Below are 23,166 nucleotides of genomic sequence, written 5' to 3'. Positions count from 1 at the left end.
CCACATTTAGACACAGCAATTAACTTGGAAGTTTGGCATCTTAAGGGTTAATGCCAAACATCAGTTCGATCGGCAATGTACTGCATTAACCGTGGATACCGGTTGCTGACAGCAACCGGGACCCACTGGGTATGTAGCGCTGTGTAGTTGGACTTGTACTCTGCTGTAGAACTTTTTTTAAACATTATCCCTAGGCTGCCAGCAGATACCTGCTACCGCTCCCTCGGCGCTCTGTATGACTGCTCCTGTCTTCTGGTGTAGTTTTCTTTCTGGTTGCCGAAAATTAACACATCATACTGCCGCTTAGCTAATCACTAGCCGCAGCGATGTCCTGCTTCAGCTAGCGTTAGGCTGAATGGAAGTGCAACGTAGCATATCACGGGCCAAGGCAGTTTAAAAAAAGTTCTGTAGTGGAATACCCCTTTTAAAGGAGTTTTTCGATGATTAAATATTTTTTTCAACTAATAAATGAGCATAAAGAATAAATTGTGACGTATTCTCACTACCATGGTATCGGTTTATCTTCAAGGCAAAGGACAATAATCAAATTTTTTAGGTGAAGCGCTTAAAACATAGCTTTTCTTAAAATTTACAGTAAAATGCACCCAAACTCAAAGTGTAATGCCCACATGAATTAAAATGCTCCAATGTAAGTATCAAACAATATATGCAACTCAATTAAAGGGGTACTCCGGGGAAAAACTTTTTTTTTTTTTTTTAAATCAACTGGTGCCAGAAAGTTAAACAGATTTGTAAATTACAATAAAAAAATAGCAAATAACCCCAACCTCAAGGTAGGTGTTTGTATAAATTACAATAAGACGTTGCTTCATTTATTCTATTGGTTTATTAAAAATAAAAATAAATAATAACAGATTCCCCTCTCACAGGGCCCTTGTGGGAGAGAAAAATTAATTATAATACAGTGACCCCTCGACCTACGATGGCCCCGACATACGATAATTTCATCATGCGATGGCCTCTCAGAGGTCATCGCATGTTGAAGGCAGCATCAACATACGATGCTTTTTTATGTTGGGGCCATCGCATAAACGGCTATCCGGCAGCGCAGACTGCTTCAGCTGCCGCCGGATAGCCATTTACGGTGCCCGTGAGCTCCGCTGATGATCACTTACCTGTCCTCGGGGCTCCGACGTGTCCTCTTCAGGATCCCCTGCATCGTCGGCGCTCTCCATCGACGTCATCACACTGCTGCCCACGCCGTCCCGTCATCCAATAGGAGCGGCGTGCGTAGCGATGTGATGGCGGCGACGGAGAGCGCGGATGCCGGGGAAGCAGAGGCCTTGCCGGAGCGTCGGGGACACCCCAGGGACGCGGTGACAGCGATGGAAGGCGACATCCAGGGCAGCGGTGACGAGCGGTGACGGTCCGGAGCGGCGGGGACACGTGAGTATAACCTCCAATACCAGTGGTCTTCAACCTGCGGACCTACAGATGTTGCAAAACTACAACTCCCAGCATGCCCGGACAGCCGTTGGCTGTCCGGGCATGCTGGGTGTTGTAGTTTTGCAACATCTGGAGGTCCGCAGGTTGTAGACCACTGTCCTATACTTTACATTGCACGGATCCCTCAACATACGATGGTTTCAACTAGCGATGGTCCATTTGGAATGGATTACCATCGTATGTTGAGGGAACACTGTACAATAAAATACAATCAATACGCCACTGAATTGCTATAGTAATTGCTGGTTATTTTGCAGAATAATGTTCATTAAAAAATAGCAAGGCTTTGTTGGGTGAAACAGTCCTTGAAAATGTAACAATAACAGCCGTAGCACTGCTATAGTGTCTCTGGTGAAATCCCTCTACATCAATTGTATCAAATAATATAAACAGATTGGATTCTTTTACCAGTTCCTTTGATGCTCCATTCAGCGATGTTTACTTAACTGCAGATGCACTTGCAGAGAGTAGGTGCTGGCGTGCACCAACGGCGGCTGGTCCTGACGGTGCAGGGCCCGGGTGATGCCGCCTGATGGAGTGTATGCAGAGCCTCGTGGTTTCGGTGTCTGACCTGACGTCACAGCTGATGTGGGCTGTTGGAGCTAGGACTGGTTGAGTGGAGGCTTGGATGTAGGTAAGTGCTGGAGATGGATCGCTCGTTCAGAGCTATAGGTGCTACCCGGATGATAGCTGTCCAGAGACGTTCACCAGTAGATGTAAAGCAACAAAAATCCTTTTTGCAATAAGTGGCGTAGATTTAAAATGTACGCCACTTATTGCAAAAAGGATTTTTGTTGCTTTACATCTACTGGTGAACGTCTCTGGACAGCTATCATCCACTGGGACCCATTGTGATCTCCCGTTCAAGGACCCAGAACTGCTGCGGCTCTGCACGGCTAAAATTTGTGTCGTCGACCTTACTAGGAGATCGACAAAGACGCCCCCTCCATTCAGCTCTATGGGAGAGGTGGGGATGCAACAATGCTGCAACTCCGCCTCTCCCATAGAGATGCATGGGGAGGGGCCGTGCCGGCATCATGCCATGTTCAAAACGCCTCATGCATGGGGAGAGCCCGTAGTTCCGGGTCCCGTACGAGAGATCACAGTGTCCCCAGTGGTCGGACCCTCCGTGATCAGACTTTTATCTCCTGTCCTGCGGACAGGGGAAAAGTTGTCTTCGGCTGCAGTACTGCTTTAACATCTAACAACAGCCACCCCAGCATATCGCCCAGGGTGGTCCTGAGTACCCCCTTGTCAGCGATCAATGTAATGCGCTGGTCAATTCTGACCGGTGAATCGTGACTTTTCCGAGCCAATCGGGTCTCTGGTCAGAGACAGCCCCAATCACCCTTGTTGCCACCTCACGATCAGCGTGATTGGTCAGCCGGGATCGGGTGACTAACTAATCCCAGCGCTTGCTGCAAGGGAAAGAGTGGGTGCATGTCGAGGCTGGGGTACCTGAACGCGGCGGCAACGAGGGGATCGAGGACTGGCAGCATTGGTGGCAGTGAGGAGCGGATCCAGGACTGGCATCAGCAGGACCTTGAGGCAGCAGCAGGAGGTGAGGGTTGTGTACCTCCTGCTGCTGTATAAGTACAACTCCCAGCATGCACAGCCAAAAGGCAGGCTGGATGTTGTTCTCATGCAACAGCTGGAGGCACACAACTACAACTCTCAGCATGTCCTTTGGCTGTCTGTGCATGCAACAGCTGGAGGTGCTTTTCCCTCTGGATGTTGCATAACTACAACTCCCAGCATGCACAGACAGCCAAAGGGCATGCTGAACGTAGTTGTGTGCCCCAAGCTGTTGCATAACTGCAACTCCCAGCATGCCCTTCGACTGTCCGTGAATGCTGGGAGTTGTAGTTATGTAACAGTTTGAGATCCTTTTTTTCAAACAAAAAGTGTGCCTCCAGCTGTTGCATAACTACAACTCCCAGCATGCACAGACAACCAAAGGGCATGCTGGGAGTTATAGTTACGCAACAGCTGGAGACACATAACTATAACTCCCAGCATGCCCTTCAGTTGATTGCGCATGCTGGGAGTTGTAGTTATGCTACAGCTGGAGGCACTTTTTGATAGAAAAAAAGTTCCTCTAGTGGTTGCATAACTAAACCCAGCATGCACGGACAGTCAAAAGGCATGCTGAGCTTTGTAGTTATGCAACAGCTGGAGGAATATAAATACAACTCCAAGCATGCCCTTGGAGCAATTGCTAAAGGCACTTCTGTTCTATCAAAAAGTGCCTCCAGCTGTTGCATAACTACAACTCCCAGCATGCCCTTCGGATGTCAGGGAATGCTGGGAGTTGTAGTTATACAACAGATAGCGTACACAGCGGGTTTACGGTAAGTTTCCTACTCTGAGTTTGAGTTGCAGAAATTCTGTTGTGGCTCAAACTTGTAGAGGGAAACTGGATGTAAACCTGACCATGTGTAAGTACTGTAAAAACACCACACTAAACTAAACAGAGCCCCCAGCTGTTGTAAAACAACAACTCTCAGCATGCACGGACAGCCATTGACCGTCCAAGTATGCTGGGAGTTGAAGTTTTGTAACAGCTGGAGGCACCCTGTTTGGGAAACACTGCCGTAGGGTATGCAAATCCCTAATTTAGGCCTCAAGTGAGCATGAAGCTCTCTTCGGAAATACTGCTGAATTCAAGGCAACAATTTAGGGCCACATAGGGGGTATTTCCGTAATCAATTTACATTACAAATATTGGGTGTCTTTTTGCTCTTTTTACCCCTTTTGAAAAAGAGGTAAAAATTAGAAAAAGACCCTCAAAATTTGTAACACAATTTTCTCCTGGGTACGGAAATGCCCCATATGTGGACGTAAAGTGCTCTGCTGCACACAACATGGCTCAGGAGTGAGAGCGCACTATGTACATTTGAGGCCTAAATTGAAAATGAAAATACCTCATATGTGGACGTGAAGTGCTTTGCGGGCACACTACAGGGTTTATAAGAGAAGGAGCGCCATCAGGCTTTTGGAGAGAGAATTTGGCTGGAATTTAAGTTGGGGGCCATGTGTATTTGCAAAGCCCCCAACGTGCCAGAAAGGTGGAACCCCCCACATGCAGGGCCAGCGTTAGGGCGGGGCAAACCAGGCAATTGCCTAGGGCCCCCATCCCCCAGGGGACCCCCTGCCGGCTGCTCAGTAGTGGATCAGCAGCCCGCTGCAGCCCACCACAGCAACAGTGACCAGTGCAGGGGTGTAGGAACAGGGGGGGTGGACACATCCCCCCAGAAAATCATGCAGGGGACAGATAATTGGGGAATCCCTCCCAGTTCTGCCCGCAGACTTTATCGAATTAAATGCTCCCTGGGTCCATTTAACCCAGGGAACATCCGTTGCCGGTCACGCACCGCTGGTGATTTGCAGAGCCTGTTTGAACTGCGTACGCATGCATGCACACAGTTCAAAGACGGCCGTGATCGGGTGCGCCAGGCTGCTGTCCGCGAGGCTGCTCATCTACCCCAGTGGCAGACTTTAAATACAGCCCCTGGTCCCCCGCGCAAGGCTCCCTTTTCAGATCGTGCTAAAGGGGCCTCGCTGCTGGCCGCTCCTCCGGCCCAGGCATTTACAAAAGTGAGCCGGGGCAGGGCACTGCAACTTTAAGGGCAGATGACATCCGTGCGCAGGCACGCCTCTGACGTCACGCGACATGTCCCTGCCCCGGCTTCTCTGCTCTCAGCAGGAGGAAGAATGTGGAGCACTGTGCATAAGGTGAGAGGGCAGAGAGGTGGTGTCTGGGGGGAGGGAGGAGAAGAGGCACAAAAGGTAAAAGAAGAAGAATGATGGGGAAAGAGGGCAGAAGGGGCACAAAAGTTAAATGAAGGATGACTGGGGGAGGGAGGGGAAGGTTGCAGAGGAGTCTTGGGGAGGGGAAGAAAGGTGCAGAGGGTCTGGGGGAGATGAAGAAGGGTGCAGAGGGGTCTGTGGGAGATGAAGAAGGGTGCAGAGGGGTCTGGGGGAGGGGAAGAAGGGTGCAGAGGGGTCTGTGGGAGATGAAGAAGGGTGCAGAGGGGTCTGGGGGAGGGGAAGAAGGGTGCAGAGGGGACTGGGGGAGGGGAAGAAGGGTGCAGAGGGGTCTGGGGGAGGGGAAGAAGGGTGCCGAGAGGTCTGGGGGAGGGCAAGAAGGGTGCAGAGGGGTCTGGGGGAGGGGAAGAAGAGTGCAGAGTGGTCTGGGGGAGGGGAAGAAGAGTGCAGAGGGGTCTGGGGGAGGGGAAGAAGGGTGCAGAGGGGTCTGGGGGAGGGGAAGAAGGGTGCAGAGGGGTCTGGGGGAGATGAAGAAGGGTGCAGAGGGGTCTGGGGGAGATGAAGAAGGGTGCAGAGGGGTCTGGGGGAGATGAAGAAGGGTGCAGAGGGGTCTGGGGGAGATGAAGAAGGGTGCAGAGGTGTCTGGGGGAGATGAAGAAGGGTGCAGAGGTGTCTGGGGGAGATGGAAGAAGGGTGCAGAGGGGTCTGGGGGAGGGGAGGAAAGGTGCAGAGGGATCTGGGGGAGGGGAAAAAGAGTGCAGAGGGGTCTGGGGGAGGGGAAGAAGGGTGCAGAGGGGTCTGGGGGAGATGAAGAAGGGTGCAGAGGGGTCTGGGGGAGGGGAAGAAGGGTGCTCGGCAGGCTCAGGTAATGCAGGGGGTCTTGTGCGCTGTGTGGATAATATGACGAGTGTCGCCTCCTGCGGCTCCTCTGCGCGGCGTCAGGGACGTCACTTATCATTTCCTACAGTCCCGGCTGCCTAAGCTTAGCAGTCCGGCCGCGGCTGCAGGAAATAATAAGTGACGTCCCTGTCGCCGTGCAGAGGAGCTGCAGGAGGCGACACTCGTCATATTATCCACACAGCGCACAAGACCCCCCACATTACCTGAGCCTGCCGAGCGCGGCCAGGTAAGGAAATATGAAAAATCAGGGGGAGAGGGGGGGACCTAATGTGGGGGAACTATACTGCCAACCTAATGTGGGGGAACTACAACCCAATATGGGGGACTATACTGCCAACCTAATGTGGGGGAACTATACTGCCAACCTAATGTGGGGGAACTATACTGCCAACCTAATGTGGGGGAGCTATACTGCACCTAATGTGGGTGAACTATACTGCCAACCTAATGTGGGGGAACTATACTGCCAACCTAATGTGGGGGACCTATACTGCACCTAATATGGGGAGCTATACTGCACCTAATGTGGGGGAATTGTACTGCCAACCTAATGTGGGGGAACTATACTGCCAACCTAATGTGGGGGAACTATACTGCCCCTAATGTGTGGGAACTATACTGCCAACTTAATGTGTGTGGGGGGACGACTGTACTGCCAACCTAATGTGGGGGAACTATACTGCCAACCTAATGTGGGGGAACTATACTGCACCTAATGTGGGGGAAGTTCATAAAAGAGTGATGTAAGTACCTTGCTGAGACCTATCACTATCTCCGGTAGGCCTCTCAGGTGCAGATTCGCCCTCCGAGAGCAATTCTCGAGGTCCTCGACCTTGAGTTCCGGGGCCGCCATTCTCTGGGCCTGGTCGTCAATGTCTTGGTGAACCGCCTCTACTGCCTCTACCAACTCGTCCACTTTAGATTCTGTGTCCGTCACCTGCTGCATCAGATCTTGGTTTTGTGCAGTAAAGTCCATCACAGCTTGTGCCAGTTCCTTCCAGAACATTGCTTGTAAATTGCGGAACAAGGCTGCTGGCATTAGGTCTGCTGAGGAGGGCTGGTGCTCATCTTCTGAGTGTTCATCAGCCATGAGGGAGCTAGCGGTGGCCACCTTGGATCTGGTACCCGCTCTGAATATATCAGGAATGGACTGCGAAAGACCCTGGGATTGCGGTGGAAATTTCTTTCGTGAGAAAGGACATACTCATAAGGATCTGGATAGGTTCTCCAATGCTGTGGAGCCATTATATGGTGCTAAATATGGCCTTTAAGTCACGGCTGACACAGAGCTTACATTGGGTGCGTCCGCCTCAGTGAGCTGCACGCATGCACCCCCCACAGCATACCCCTTTAAGGGGTTAAGGTGTATTCACATGTACATGATTTGATGCCGCAGATTTGAAGCACCCTAGGGTCTATTTACACTTACAGTAATCTGAAGCTTTAAAGAGGTACTCCGGTGGAAAACTTTTTTTTTTTTTTTTAATCCACAGAAAAACTGCCACGGATTTTTCCTGCATTTTTTCTGTTGTTTTCATCTTTGTGTGGAAATTGCATCTTTTGCCCCTTTGGCAGTTTTCCTGCAGGCATTTTCTTAGAATTGTGTTGGGTGCCAAAAAAATAAATAAATAAAAATGATGCAGTAGGGATGGAAAAAATTGTAGGGAATGAAATTTATATTTATTTAGAACAACATTTTTATTAATTTTCAATCAGGGACCAATTTCTGTAAGCGGGCAGGGACATAAAAATGTAGCAGGCAATATTAAAGATGTATAAAGGGGCCATGTAATTGTAAAAATAACATATTTTTTTATTACTTTTGTGAAATGTTTCAATAATAATGTATATTAATAATGTGTTTCATAAAGTGTGTTTTATTTTTTATAATTTTTAACCTTATTCTCTCTATTTTCCACATTATTTAGGTATTACTACTACTCCCAGCATGGAACAGCTGGGAGCTGTAGTACCTGCACTAAGAGACAGATTGCAGTTAGTGTCACTCCTGACACCTGTTGCGATCGTTCTTTATATTCCTGAGATGTGAGGGCCACTCTGCAGCACTCCGCATTTCTGCTTGCTTTGTACTCCGGCCAGCCAGTGATATAAATAGAAATTCACATCACTGATTCATATTTGCCACTCAGAGCAGTGATTGACCAGATGGTTCTGGCCAATCAACTCTGTGAGTGGCATATATGAATCAGTGATATGAATTTCAATTCATATCACTGGCCGGAGTACAAAGCAGAAATGCAGAGCCCTGCAGAGTGGCCATCTCAGGAATATAAAGGACAATAGCAACAGATGTCAGAAGTGACACCCGCTGTGATCTGTCCCTTACTCCAGGTACTACTGCTCCCAACATGGAGCACACTCTGCTCCATGCTGGGAGCTGTAGTGCCTTCACTAATAGACAGATCACTGTAGGTGTCACTCCTGACACCCGTTGCGATCATCCTTTATAATCTGGAGAACTGGGCGGCCGGCCACATTTCTACGGTCCTCTGCACTGTACTGCGCTGTGATGTGAAGTTCTCTTTTTATCACAGATTCATATATGCTAACTGAGAGTTGTGATTGGCTGGCTGCGATCTGTCTATTAGTGCAGGTACCACAACTCCTAGCATGAAACAGTCTGTTCCATGCTGGGAGTATTAGTAGTACCTAAATAATGTGGAACATGGAGAGAATAAGGTTTAAAAGTAGTAAAAATCACACATACTTTATAAAACACATTCTTAAAATACATTATTGATAAAAAGTTTCATAAAATCAATGTAAAAATATATTGTTTTTACAATTACATGGCCCCTTTATCCATTTTTAATATTGCCAGCTAAATTTTTATATTCCCGCTCGCTCACAAAAATTGGTCCCTGATTGAAAATGAATAAAAATTTTGTTCTAAAAAAATATTAATTTTGTTACCTACAATTTTGCCATCCCTATTGTGTGGTTTTTTTTTTGTATTGTTTTTTATGGTAACCTAATAAATTTAATAAAAACAGCTAACTCTGTCCCTTTTTTGGATCGCTAATGTCAAAAAAGAATAAAAACTTAGCAAAACGCTAGTTTTAAAACCTACATGCCTTTTTTGTGGCGTTTTTTCGCTCTCAGACTTCTAAGGGAGAAAAAGATTTTCCTGAAAAAATGCCAAAGTCTCAACATGAGTTCATTGTTGAAAAACTTTGACTGGGCTCAAAAAAGCAGAAAAACACCAAAAGCATTAAAAAATTAAAAAACAAACCGAAAAACGGCAATTGAATATGGCATTTTGCAGTTCCCTGTTGACTTGCAGCTAACATCTGACTGCGTTTTTTCACAGAAAATATGGCTGAAAAACCTTAATGGAATTCCAGCCTAAAATTTTTTTGTTTTTTTTTACAAAATGGCCCTCATTAAAACTCCCAAACTGGTCTAGTGCTACAATGACTCCATGTAGACTGAGGAAATTACGTCACTGGGGCATTTCCATCGACTTGAAAAATTAACAATAGGAGGGATGAATATGGGTTTTCCCCTTCACATTTCCTATCCCTGGGTCATTTTGTAAAACGCCTAAAAAAAAACTTTACAAATAAAAAGAATCAGTCATACACATTTGTATTTAAAGTTGTCGCTGGCCTATTTTACACCCTTGGTAAGATTATCTTGATTATATATTTTCACATTTTAACAAAGTTTTTCTCTCTAACAGCTGGTCCTTTTATTGTTGAGGTAAAAAATATATCTATTATGGATGTTATGACAGTAAACTCACATCTGCAAGAAGGAGGAAGAGGAAAACCAAAGTACTGCAAAGCACAGCAGAAAATTGCCATAATTATTCCTTTCCGGAACCGTGAACCACATCTTGCAATCTGGTTGCATTATATGCTCCCATTTCTTCAAAAGCAGCAGGGAGATTTTGGAATATATGTTGTGGAACAGGTAATATTAAAACCTTACCTGTCATTTTAATTATGTTTTGGTCAAATTTTTAAATGTTTTCTCATTTTATGAATGTTTTAAAAATATCTTGAAATACTATAGTTTCATACTGTCCACTACAGTACATCCCATTATCATTAGCATACAGGGTTGTGATACCAAAATCAGATTTATTGTGCTACTGGAGTCCAAGATACTGCAGAATTATAACCTATGTAGTATAATATGTAACATGTGTAGAAAAAACCTTTAACACGATCGCAAACTTCTTGCAGTCAGTGTCTTTAACCCCTTAACGACCAAGGACGTATATTTACGTCCTTGGCCGGCTCCCGCAATATAACACGGGGTCACGCTGTGACCCCGTGTCATATTGGGTCAGTCCCGGCATGTAACTGAACCCGGGACCCGGTGCTAAAAGAGCACGGCAGCGATCGCGGTGCCGCGCGCTATTAACCCTTTAGATGCAGCGTTCAAATTTGAATGCTGCATCTAAAATGAAAGTGAAAGCTTCCTGGCTGCTCATTGGGGCTGATCGAGATCACCGCAGTGAAAATGCGACACGAGTGGAGGTCTTCTTACCTTCCTCCGGCGTGTCCCTTCGGCGATTGATTGCTCCAAGCCTGAGATGCAGGCTTGAGCAATCGATCGCCAATAACACTGATCAATGCAAAGCTATGGCTTTGCAGTGAACAGTGTATACGATCAGTGTGTGCAGTGTTATAGCCCCCTATGGGGGCTATAACATTGCAAAAAAAAAATGTGAAAAAAAGTTAATATATGTAATTTAACCCTTTCCCTAATAAAAGGCCAAATCACCCCTTTTTCCCATAAAAAAAAATAGACATGTAAATAAAAATGAATATAAACATATGTGGTATCGCCGTGTGCATAAATGTCCGAACTATAAAAATTCGTACGCGCCCAAAAAATCCAAAGTCCAAAATAACGTATTTTTGTTCACTTTTTATATCATGAAAAAATTTATAAAAAGCGATCAAAATGTCCGATCAAAACAAAAATGGTACCGATAAAAACTTCAGATCACGGTGCAAAAAATGAGCCCTCATACCGCTCCATAAGAGGTAAAATAAAAAAGTTATAGGGGTCAGAAGATGACAATTTTAAACATATACATTTTTTTTGCATGTAGTTAAGATTTTTTACAGAAGTACGACAAAATCAAACCTATATACCATATTTATCAGAGTATAACACGTACTGGCATATAACACGCACCCCCATTTCAACAGGGAAATTTAAGTAAAAAAAATAAAATGTAAAATAAATGACTTGGACTAAATGCCACATCATCCCCCCAACTTTGTTTTCTTCTGCACCTCAGTTTGGTCCTGTCCCCTCCAGTGCCACATCATTCCTTCCCTTTTATCAGTCCCTGTGCCACATTTACCACTCTCATCGCCACCTCCCATGTCTCATCATTTCCCCCTGTCATAGACCACCACTAGCCATACAGACATTAAGCATTTAGTGCCTCCCCACCATCATTTCCTGTCTCAACATGTCCCCATCATTCCCCCCTCATCATTTCCTCCTGTCTCATCATCCCCCACCCTGTCTCATCATGTCCCCCATCAGTCCCCCATCATTCCCCCTCATCATCCCCCCACCCTGTCTCATCATGTCCCCCATCATTCCCCCCCTCATCATTTCCCCCCTGTCTCATTATCCCCCACCCTGTCTCATCATGTCCCCCATCATTCCCCTCTCATCATCCCCCCACCCTGTCTCATCATGTCCCCCATCATTCCCCCTCATCATTTCCCCTGTCTCATCATCCCCCACCATGTCTCATCATGTCCCCCATCATTCCCCCCTCATCATCCCCCCACCCTGTATCATCATCCCCCCCAACCTGTCTCATCATGTCCCCCATCATCCCCCCCCCATTATTTGCCCCTGTCTCATCATCCCCAACCTGTCTCATCATCCCCCCATCATTTTCCCCTCCCTCATCATTTCCCCCTGTCTCATCATCCCCCCCACCCTGTCTCATCATCCCCCCATCATGTTCCCCCTATGCCAGTGGTCTTCAATCTGCGGACCTCCAGATGTTGCAAAACTACAACTCAGCATGCTGGGAGTTGTAGTTTTGCAACATCTGGAGGTCCGCAGGTTGAAGACCACTGTCCTATGCTATTCTTCCCCTCCCTCATCATTCCCCCTTTTCCCTGCTTTTCATAGTTTTTTTTATTTTCCTTACATGGCTGCGCTTCGGCTGTCTTGCGGGGTGCGGTCATTGAAGCAGATGAGTGACGTCCTCTCCTGACTTCTCTGCGCGGCATCAGTGATGTCACTTTTCATTTCCTGTAACCGCCGCTAGTCAGAGTTCGGAGTGCGGCGACTACAGGAAATTAAAAGTGATGTCCCTGATGCCGCGCAGAGAAGCCAGGAGAGGATGTCATTCATCTGCTTCACTGACCGCAGCACGCAAGACCCCCCACCTGACCAGGCCTGCCGAAGCGCAGCCAGGTAAGGAAAATATAAAAAAAAGCAGGGAAAAGGGGGAATGATGAGGGACAGGGGAGGTAAGAAAAATGTAAAGTAAAACTGTCACTTGTTTTCTCCTGCGCTATCCACAGGTACTGGTGGATAGTTCAGGAGATGCTGATTAAAATGAGGCGGGGCTTCTGAACTTAACTGGCACTGACGTCAGCGCCGCTTATGAATATTCATCCCCCCTCCCTCCAGTTAGGAGCGGCAAAGAGAGGGAGAACTGGAGGGAGGGGGGATGAATATTCATAAGCGGCACTGGCATCAGTGCCAGTTACATAGTTACATAGTTACATAGTTACATAGTTAGTATGGTTGAAAAAAGACATACGTCCATCAAGTCCAACCAGGGGATTGAAGGGAAGGATGTAAGGGGATAAGGGAAAGGGATGTAGTTTTATAATTCTGCATAAGCATTAATGTTATTTTGTTCCAGGAATGTATCTAACCCTGCTTTAAAGCTGTTAATTGTTCCTGCTGTGACCAGTTCCTGAGGTAGACCGTTCCATAAATTCACAGTCCTCACGGTAAAGAAGGCGTGCCGCCCCTTTAGACTAAACCTTTTCTTCTCCAGACGGAGGGAGTGCCCCCTCGTCCTTTGGGGGGGTTTAACCTGGAACAGTTTTTCTCCATATTTTTTGTATGGGCCATTTATATACTTATATACGTTTATCATATCCCCCCTTAAACGTCTCTTCTCAAGACTAAACAATTGTAACTCCTTTAATCGCTCCTCATAGCTAAGATGTTCCATGCCCCATATTAGTTTAGTCGCGCGTCTCTGCACCCTTTCCAACTCCGCAGTGTCCCTTTTATGAACAGGCGACCAAAACTGAACAGCATATTCCAGGTGAGGCCGTACCAATGCTTTATAAAGGGGGAGTATTATGTCCCTGCCCCTCGAGTCCATGCCTCTTTTTATACATGACAATATCCTGCCGGCTTTGGAAGCAGCAGCCTGACATTGCATGCTATTTTGTAGTCTGTGATCTACAAGTACACCCAGATCCTTCTCTACCAGTGACTCTGCCAGTTTAATCCCCCCTAAGACATACGACGCATGCAGGTTATTAGTACCCAGATGCATAACTTTACATTTATCCACATTGAACCTCATTTGCCAAGTGGATGCCCAGACACTTAGTCTATCCAAGTCATCTTGTAACTTATGCACATCCTCTATAGACTGTACTGTGCTACAAAGCTTGGTGTCATCTGCAAAGATAGAAACAGAGCTGTTAATACCATCCTCTATATCATTGATAAATAAATTAAACAGCAGCGGGCCCAGTACTGAACCTTGGGGTACACCACTAATAACCGGGGACCAATCAGAGTACGAATCATTTACCACCACTCTCTGGGTACGATCTATGAGCCAATGTTCAATCCAGTTACAAACTAAAGTTTCCAAGCCCAAGGACCTTAACTTACCTGTCAGATGTCTGTGAGGGACAGTATCAAATGCTTTGGCAAAATCCAGAAACACTATATCCACAGCCATTCCTCTGTCAAGGCTTCTACTCACCTCTTCATAAAAGCAAATTAGATTGGTTTGACAACTTCTATCCTTAGTAAACCCATGCTGGCTATCACTTATAATACTATTATCCCCTATGTATTCCTGTATGTAATCCCTTATAAGTCCTTCAAACAATTTACCCACAATGCACGTTAGACTTACCGGTCTATAATTGCCTGGCGAAGACCTAGAGCCCTTCTTGAAGATTGGTACCACATTAGCCTTGCGCCAGTCCCTTGGCACAATACCAGACACCAGAGAATCTCTAAATATCATGAACAAGGGTACAGATATTACTGAACTTACCTCTCTAAGAACTCTTGGGTGTAGTCCATCCGGCCCTGGAGATTTGCTTACATTTACTTTACTTAACTTACCTTGTACCATCTCTACATTAAGCCAGTTCAATACATTATATGATGTGTTACCAGCACTGACCTGACCAATGTCAGCTCCTTCTTCCATAGTATATACAGAACTAAAGAACCCATTCAGTAGCTCCGCCTTCTCTTGATCGCCCGTGACAACCTCCCCATTATCATTATTAAGGGGTCCTACATGCTCTGTCCTTGGTTTTTTTGTATTTATATATCTAAAAAAATATTTAGGATTAGTTTTGCTTTCTTCGGCCACCTGTCTCTCATTTTGAATTTTTGCCGTTTTTATTACATTTTTACAGATTTTATTAAGCTCCTTGTACTGTTTAAATGTTATAGCTGACCCATCAGATTTGTATTTTTTGAAGGCTATTTTTTTGTTGTTTATTGCTCTTTTAACCTCATTTGTCAGCCATGTAGGATTTAGTTTTAATCGTTTATATTTGTTCCCCTTTGGTATATATTTAGCTGTATAGTTATTTAGAGTTGATTTAAAGATGTCCCATTTACCTTCTGTATCAGTATTTGAGAACACCTCCCCCCAGTCTATGTCCTGTAGTGCAGCCCTCAGCCCAGGGAAATTTGCCTTTTTAAAGTTATATGTTTTTGCTTTCCCCATCTGTCTTTGTTTTCTACATTTTAAGTCAAAAGTAACTATATTGTGGTCGCTATTACCAAGGTTTTCCCGCACAGTTACATTACCAACCAGCTCTGCGTTGTTGGAAATGATCAGATCCAACAAGGCATCACTTCTTGTTGGGTCCTCCACAAACTGGCCCATAAAATTATCCTGCAATAAATTTAGGAATTTTCTCCCCTTTGTAGTTTTAGCCAACCCCCGGCCCCAATCTATATCTGGATAGTTAAAATCTCCCATTATTACCACTGTACCTGCCCGGGCGGCCCTCTCTATTTGTTTATACAGCCGACCTTCTATCTCTTCAGTGATATTAGGGGGTCTGTAAATTACACCAAATATTATTTTTTCAGTATTTCCCTCCTTTTGTAATTCTACCCACAGTGATTCCACCTCCTCAGAATCATCACACACTATGGCATCGTTCACATTGACTTTCATACCACTTCTTACATACAGACAGACTCCACCACCTTTTCTGTTCATTCTATCCTTGCGAAACAATGTAAACCCCTGCAGATTAACAGCCCAGTCATGCGAGGAGTCCAGCCATGTCTCAGTGACCCCAACTATATCAATATGTTCCTCCAGTATCAAGGCCTCAAGCTCCCCCATTTTATTTGCTAGGCTTCTGGCATTTGTGAACATACACTTTACATTTCCATTAAGTTTTACACATATAGTCTCACTAATGGGATTTTCAGAGTTATTGGGGTTAATGTCATTTTTTGAGTTATAAGGGCTAATTGTACTATTTAAGTTATTGGGGCTAATGGGATTTTTTGAGTTATTGGGTCTAACGTTATTATTTAAGTTATTGGGGCTAATGGGATTTTTTGCGTTATTGCGTCTAACGTTGTTATTTAAGTTATTGGGGCTAATGGTATTTTTTGAGTTAATGGGGCTTATTGTAGTTATTGAGTTATTGGGGCTAATGGAATTTTTTGAATTATTGGGATTACAATTTTTCGGGCTACATTTATTTTTACAGCTGGTTTGTAACGCATGAATCTCCTTATCCACTGTTCTTAACCTCCCCCCACAGGACTCCTCTCCACCCGCCATTATGTCCTGACCCCTCTCTAACCTATCCATCCCACTGTCTGCTTTCTTTGCACCGAAGCCCTGCCCATGCCAGTTACAGGAAGATTTCAACACAAAATAAAACTGCAATTGCAGGAGAACGGCGGCGCAGATCCGGACAAGGTAGGGCTAATTTTAATCAGCGTCTCCCGCACTATCCACCAGTACCTGTGGATAGTGCGGGAGAAAACAAGTGACAGTTTTCCAGAGCGGAGAGGAGACGCCGCTGGTCACTGATTTAAAGTTGCCGTGGCCATGCTGCTAATACTTAACAAGCAGCCGCTGCTGCGGCCGCTTTAAATCAGTGACCAGAAGATTTATCGGCGTATAACACGCAGGCAGGCTTTTTGCCTTAAATTTAAGTTTTAAAAGTGCGTGTTATACGCTGATAAATACGGTAAGTAGGGTATCATTTTAATCGTATGGACCTACAGAATAAAGATGAGTTGCCATTTTTACCGAAAAATGTACTGTATAGAAACAGAAGCCCCCAAAAGTTACAAAATGGCGTTTTTTCTTCAATTTCATCGAACAATGATTTGTTTTCCGTTTCGCCGTAGATTTTTGGGTAAAATGACTGATGTCACTGCAAAGTAGAATTGGTGGTGCAAAAAAATAAGCCATCATATGGATTTTTAGGTGCAAAATTGAAAGGGTTAGGATTTTTAAAAGGTGAGGGGGAAAAAACGGAAGTGCAAAAACAAAAAAAAACGTGGTCCTTAAGAGGTTAAGGGGTTGGTCAGACTATTTTCAACTGCACCAGATGACACCAACCCTAGCTACTTAACATTTTTCTCCAAACGCTGAGCAACGGAGTACCCCTTTAAAAAGATGTGAGGCCTGTAATTTTCATCATAGGTATGCCTCAACTATGAGAGACATATTGTGAAAAAAAATCATTATCTGATTTTTAAAGAATTTATTTGCAAATTATGGTGTATAAGAATTATAAGTGTATAAATTATTATAAGTATTTGGTCAATAACAAAAGTTCATCTGAATACTTTGTTATATACCCTTTGTTGGCAATGACAGAGGTCAAACATTTTCTGTAAGTCTTCACAAGGTTTCCACACACACACTGTTGTTTGTATTTTGGCCCATTGCTCCATGCAGATCTCCTCTAGAGCAGTAATGTTTTGGGGCTGTCACTGGGCAACAAAGACTTTCAACTCCCTCCAAAGGTTTTCGATGGGGTTGAGATCTGGAGACTGGCTAGGCCACTCCAGGACCTTGAAATGCTTCTTACGAAGCCACTCCTTCATTGCCCGGGCGGTGTGATTGGGATCATTGTCATGCTGAAAGATCCAGCCACATTTCATCTTCAATGCACTTGCTGATGGAAGGAGGTTTTCACTCGAAATCTCACAATACATGGCCCTATTCATTCTTTCCTTTACATGGATCAGTCATCCATGTTCCTTTGCTGAAAAAGAGGCCAAAGCATGATGTTTCCACCCCCATGCTTCATAGTAGGTATGGTGTTCTTTGGATGCAACTCAGCATTCTTTCTCGTCCAAACACGAAGGGTTGAGTTTTTACCAAAAAGTTCTACTTTGGTTTTATCTGACCATATGACATTGTCCCAATCCTCTTCTGGATCATCCAGATGCTCTCTAGCACACTTATGTTTACTGTGTAACCAGATGTCCCACCTATAAAGCAAATAAGGCAGTCTGTCCTGTGCTTCTGCAATTTTATATTCATGCCAGCAGTTGTTATTTATTCCATTAATAATTTTTTTTAATGAAGGGTATGGCGGGAGGTCAGAAAAGCACTTGTTTAGTTCCTCTTCCCATTTAAGTTTATACATGTCAGGTACCGAACAGTAAGAATCAAGTAAAATGGAGTAGCAATGGGAAATCCCTTTTTTTTTTTTAAATAGTAAATTCAGCCAATTGGCTAGAGATGACAGGTATGGAGGACGTAATATCTAATGGAGATAAAATATGTCTAACTTTATAGAAGTCTTTATTACGAAGATTATATTCAGTTCGCAGTTGTTCAAAGGAAGCAAAAAAGCCACCCATCCAAAAATCGGAAAGAAGACATATGCCCTTATCAATCCATGTTGTAATATTCAAATCTGGGATTGCAGCTTCTAACACTGAGCTTGATACAGACACAGCCTAAATTTTGAATAACTTCTTAGATAGTACACAACTATTCCATAGATGCATGATAGCTCCAATTGTGGGGTGACTATGAAGTGGGTGTTGTTTGAATAAGTAAGCAGCAGTGAGAATATTCTTAATCGGTAGCCTACCCAGAGTAGCCGGTTCTATATGAACCCAATGCTTAGACATATCAGCTAACAAAAGATGTTTAATCTGATTACCGCTCTTAAGTATTGTAATATAGAGGGGCAGCCCACTCCCCCTTGTCGTAGTGGTTTTTATAGGATATCTGCCCTAACTCTAGGGGCTTTATTGCACCAAATGTATCTCATCAAGGACAGACTCTTTAAATAGGTTATAGGAAGGAATATTGGGACATTGCGAAAAGTGTATAATATTTTTGAAAGTACCGTCATCTTAATCGCTGCCAATCTGCTCAGCCAGGATATGCTAGCAGTAGGCAGGTGTGAAACAGTTTGTTTAATTTCTTTGAATAGTGTAGTAAAGTTATCATTAAAAAGTTGTGAGAAAGGGAAGGATAATTTAACCCCTAAGTATTGAATAGAAGAGGTAGCCCAGCTGAAGGGAAATCGTGATTAGGGCATTTAATAGGAATACCCAGATTTAAAATTTGTTATTTAATTACGTTAATTTTGTAATACGAAGCATCTCCAAATTCTAACAGGATTTTAAGAATAGATGGGAGACAGGTTTCAGAGTTCGAACAGATGATAATTACGTAATCCGCAAATAAACTTATGCGGTGTTCTCTATCATCTATCCTCAATCCTGTAGTGTCGGGGTCCGTTCTAATCTTTTCTGCTAGAGGTTCCAGTAACTTAGCAAAAACCCTGTTGAGTTTCCATAGTAATAGGAAAATTATAAGAAAGTAATCTGGACGAATACACAGAGGCTGCAGGAGTAGAGTATAAAGCTCCTATGGCTTTGTGAATTTGGTTCACTAGTCCAAACTTTTTCAAAACAGACTCAAGAAAGCCTCAATGAACTCTATCGAAGGCCTTCTCTGCATCAAGAGATAACAGCAGAGAAGGAAATCTACGAGTTTCAGCTGCATGAATAAGGTTAATAAACCTATATGAACCATCTACTCTTTGTCTATTTTTGACAAAGCCTACATGGTCGCTATTAATTAAGGTAGGGAGAATCTCATTGCGCCTGTTAGCTATAATTTTGGCATAAAGTTTCAGGTCGTTATTGAGGAGGGAAATTGGCCTAAAATTCTCTGGAGTATCCAGTGTTTTACCTGGTTTCGGTAACGTTACTATCAAAGCTTGAAGCATTACGGGCAGGATTGTTCCAGTCTTGAAAATATGGTTAAAAACCAGTAGTAATTGAGGAGATAGTATGTGCGAAAATTTTTGAAAGTCCTCCCCAGTGAATCTGTCCGGCCCTGGCGATTTGTGAGGTTTCAATGAGGTTATAGCAGATGAGATTTCTATCAGAGAAATATGCTCATTCAACTTTAATAAAGTGTCTTTATCTATTCAGGGTAGAAAAATAGAAGACAAAAAGTCTTCAATGATTGATTTGGTTGGTTGTGGAGTGGAAGGATCAGAACGTAAATTATATAGTTTAGTATAATAATCTGCCAATGTGTTAGAGATGGATTGTGGATTTATGAATCTTTCTTTGTTTTTATTGAAAATATACGGGATCTTTCATTTGATTGCTATACTTTTAAATTTGTTGGCTAATAGTTTGCTAGCTCTATTACCATGCCAATAAAATTGCGTTTTTGTCCATTTGAGCATGTAATCGAATTAATAATGCATTACCGGATATAATTGAAAAGGGAGTGATTTAAGTTTAATGAGTAACTGAGAAGTGTTACTTTGCTTATGTGAGTCTTCAAGTTTTTTTATGATCTTGAGTTTTAGCAATTCTATTTTTGATGAAGGATCCTCTAATTACTGCTTTATGATCGCACCAGTTTATACAAATATTAGTATCAGAGGGGTTATTAAGTTGGGTAATTTCCTCCAAATCTTTTTCTATGGCAGCTTTGGCGACAGGATCATTTAGAAGAGAGTTGTTAAGGCGCCAGGGGGAAAAGGAAGGTGTGTTGATTTTTTTTTGTATTGTTATAGTAACAGGGGTATGATTGGACCAGTTTATAATCCCTATCGAGACTGATGATACATTTTGGAGGAGCCATTTATCAGTAATAATGAGATCTATGGAGTCATAATTAAAAGCTACAAACAAGTAAAAACATCGGTCAATAAACAACAATATTTGTTCAAAGTGAACAAGCCAGGACCTATTGGAACACATAGGCTAAAGTGGGAGGAGGGAAGAAACTAGAAAAATTGGTTTAAGGTAGGTAAGGATAATAAAAAAATTACAAGGAAAAAAGAAACATTAGTCATATGACCGTAAGTAATGTAGTATAGACATGTACAGAACCAAAAATTTAGCTTTTTTAATTTTGTTGGTTTTCGTTTTTAAAACATTTTCGGTTCTGGGAATATTCAGAATGCTGTGCACTCGTCATATTCGGTTTTCGGATGCATCAGCAAAAATTTTTTTTGTTTTCGGATGCATGCGTTTAAAAAAACGGATGCATTCGTTAAAAACAACTAATGCATTCGTTAATTTTGATTTTTGGTTCTGCACATGTCTAGTGATCCCTCAACATATGATGGTAGTTCGTATGTTGAGGGATTCGGGCAATGTAAAAAAGTAAAGTCCTACTCACCTGTCCCCGCTGCTCCCGATGGTGTACCCGGGTCTCCGCTGGGCTCTCGTAGTCCTCTTCGGTACTCCGCTGGGCTCTCCTGGTCTTCTCTGGTCCTCCATTGTCTGCCGCAAGGCCTTACTGGGCCTCCGTAGCGACGTCATCACGTCGCTGCCGCACGCCGTTCCTATTGGATGATGGGATGGCGTGCGCGACGGCGTCATGATGATGTCAGAGGGAGACCCATATGAAGGCCCCGGACTAGTCCAGGACCCACCGGAGGAAGGCCCGGAGCAGCGCGGAAAGGTGAGTGAACCTGCCCGGGCTGCTTCAACTGCTATCCGGCAGCAGCTTAAGAATTATGCGCTGCCGGATAGCAGTTGATGCATGGCCCCGACATTCGGCATACTGATAACAAATGCATTCGTTGTTCGTTAACATGCATATTCGTTATGCGTTAGTTAACGAATGGATTCATTAACTGTATATTCGTATGCTTTTTCTGGATTTTGTAATTTTTATTTCCGTGCATTCTTTTCGTAACGAACATCCGAAAACGGGAAAATTCGTTTTGTTCTGTGTTCGTTACGAAACGAATTGCACATGTCTAATGTAGTAACGTATCACCATTATATTCCATGAATGCATGAGAGAAATATATTAAGTACAAGGAATATCAGTTTATCAATTTAAGATAAACAGGAGAAAATAGTAAAAGAAAAAAAAAAGATGCATTTTACGGGACAAGTTTTCTCAGGTGGGAGATTCCTTCCTGGATCTGGATGAAGAGGCCTCTTGTGAAGGTGAATTAGGACGCGTGGAATCCCTCACTTTTTTCCATTCTTGGATTAAGGAGTGAGGTTTTTTTTGGGAGGAGTCTGTGCTTTTTCTTGAACAGAATCCAGAAACCATTTTTCTATCAATTTGAGAGCTTCTGAAGAGGTACGCAGTTCATGTGTCGTGCCATTTTTTTTATATCAGTAGCTTGACTGGAAATCCCCAATGATGGGGAACCCCTTTTTCCCTGAGGATGCTGGTAGACGTATTAAATGCCTTTCTTCTCTTCAGAGTTACTGCGGATAAATCAACAAATAGAGTCAGTTTTGAAAAGCTGTCTGGAAGGGTGGAAGGTTTTTTAGCCCTCCTAAGTATGTCCTTCTTAAATTGGTAAAAGTGTAGTCTCGCTAAAACATCTGGGTGGGAGATGTGATGGTTTAGGAATTCTGTGTACTCTGTCAATGATCATGTCCCTCTGATCTGCAAAATAATCAATAAGAAATTCTTTAAGGTCATATGCTTGAACTGTTTCTGGGATACTGCAGAAACGAATATTATTTCTGCCCAATCTATCTTCCAAGTCTGCTAACTTGAACAGCAAACATATCATCGTTCAGTTCATTTTGAACATCAAGCATTGTGGGATTTAGTGTATTCGCCCATTTTTTCTTCCAAATGAGTTGTTCTTTCGCCAATATCATTTATTTCTTTTGCTAGCGAACTCAAGAAAGTCATGAAATCTCATTGTAAATTCTCCCTGAATTCTTGGAATAATGATCTCTAGGGAAGAGCTAATCGAATCTGAGGAATCCAAATTCGTTACGAATTTCTGGAAAAATGTGATTCTTAACGAATGCGAATATCGCCGCTTTTCAATCGCATGAATAGCTTCATTACATTCCATTTACAGTGGGGATCAAAAGTTTGGGCACCCCAGGTAAAAATTTGTATTAATATGCATAAAGAAGCCAAGGAAAGATGGAAAAATCTCCAAAAGGCATCAAATTACAGATTAGACATTCTTATAATATGTCAAGAAAAGTTAGATTTTATTTCCATCATTTACACTTTCAAAATAACAGAAAACAAAAAAATGTTGTCTGCAAAAGTTTGGGCACCCTGCAGAATTTATAGCATGCACTGCCCCCTTTGCCAAGCTGAGACCTGCCAGTGTCATGGATTGTTCTCAATCATCATCTGGGAAGACCAGGTGATTTCAATCTTAAAGGTTTTAAATATCCAGACTGTCAGATACCTTGCCCCAACAATCAGCACCATGGGTTCTTCTAAGCAGTTGTCTAGAAATCTGAAACTGAAAATAGTTGATGCTCTCAAAGCTGGAGAAAGCTATAAGAAGATAGCAAAATGTT

At 43.6% G+C, this 23,166-nt stretch overlaps 1 protein-coding gene across 1 annotated transcript in view; it reads left to right on the top strand.

Annotated features, from left to right (window-relative positions):
- Positions 1 to 23,166, top strand: part of LOC130305051 (beta-1,4-galactosyltransferase 1-like) — a 193,409-nt gene that overhangs the window by 73,488 nt on the left and 96,755 nt on the right. Inside the window, exon 3 of the mRNA XM_056551975.1 lies at positions 9,839 to 10,071. Within this exon, the coding sequence (XP_056407950.1) occupies positions 9,839 to 10,071 (233 nt within the window). The remainder of the gene's footprint in view (positions 1 to 9,838; positions 10,072 to 23,166) is intronic.

The sequence above is a fragment of the Hyla sarda genome, chromosome 1 (genome assembly GCF_029499605.1).
Source record: "Hyla sarda isolate aHylSar1 chromosome 1, aHylSar1.hap1, whole genome shotgun sequence".
Taxonomy (NCBI): Eukaryota; Metazoa; Chordata; class Amphibia; order Anura; family Hylidae; genus Hyla; species Hyla sarda.
This window is presented reverse-complemented; position numbering and strand designations above follow the sequence as displayed.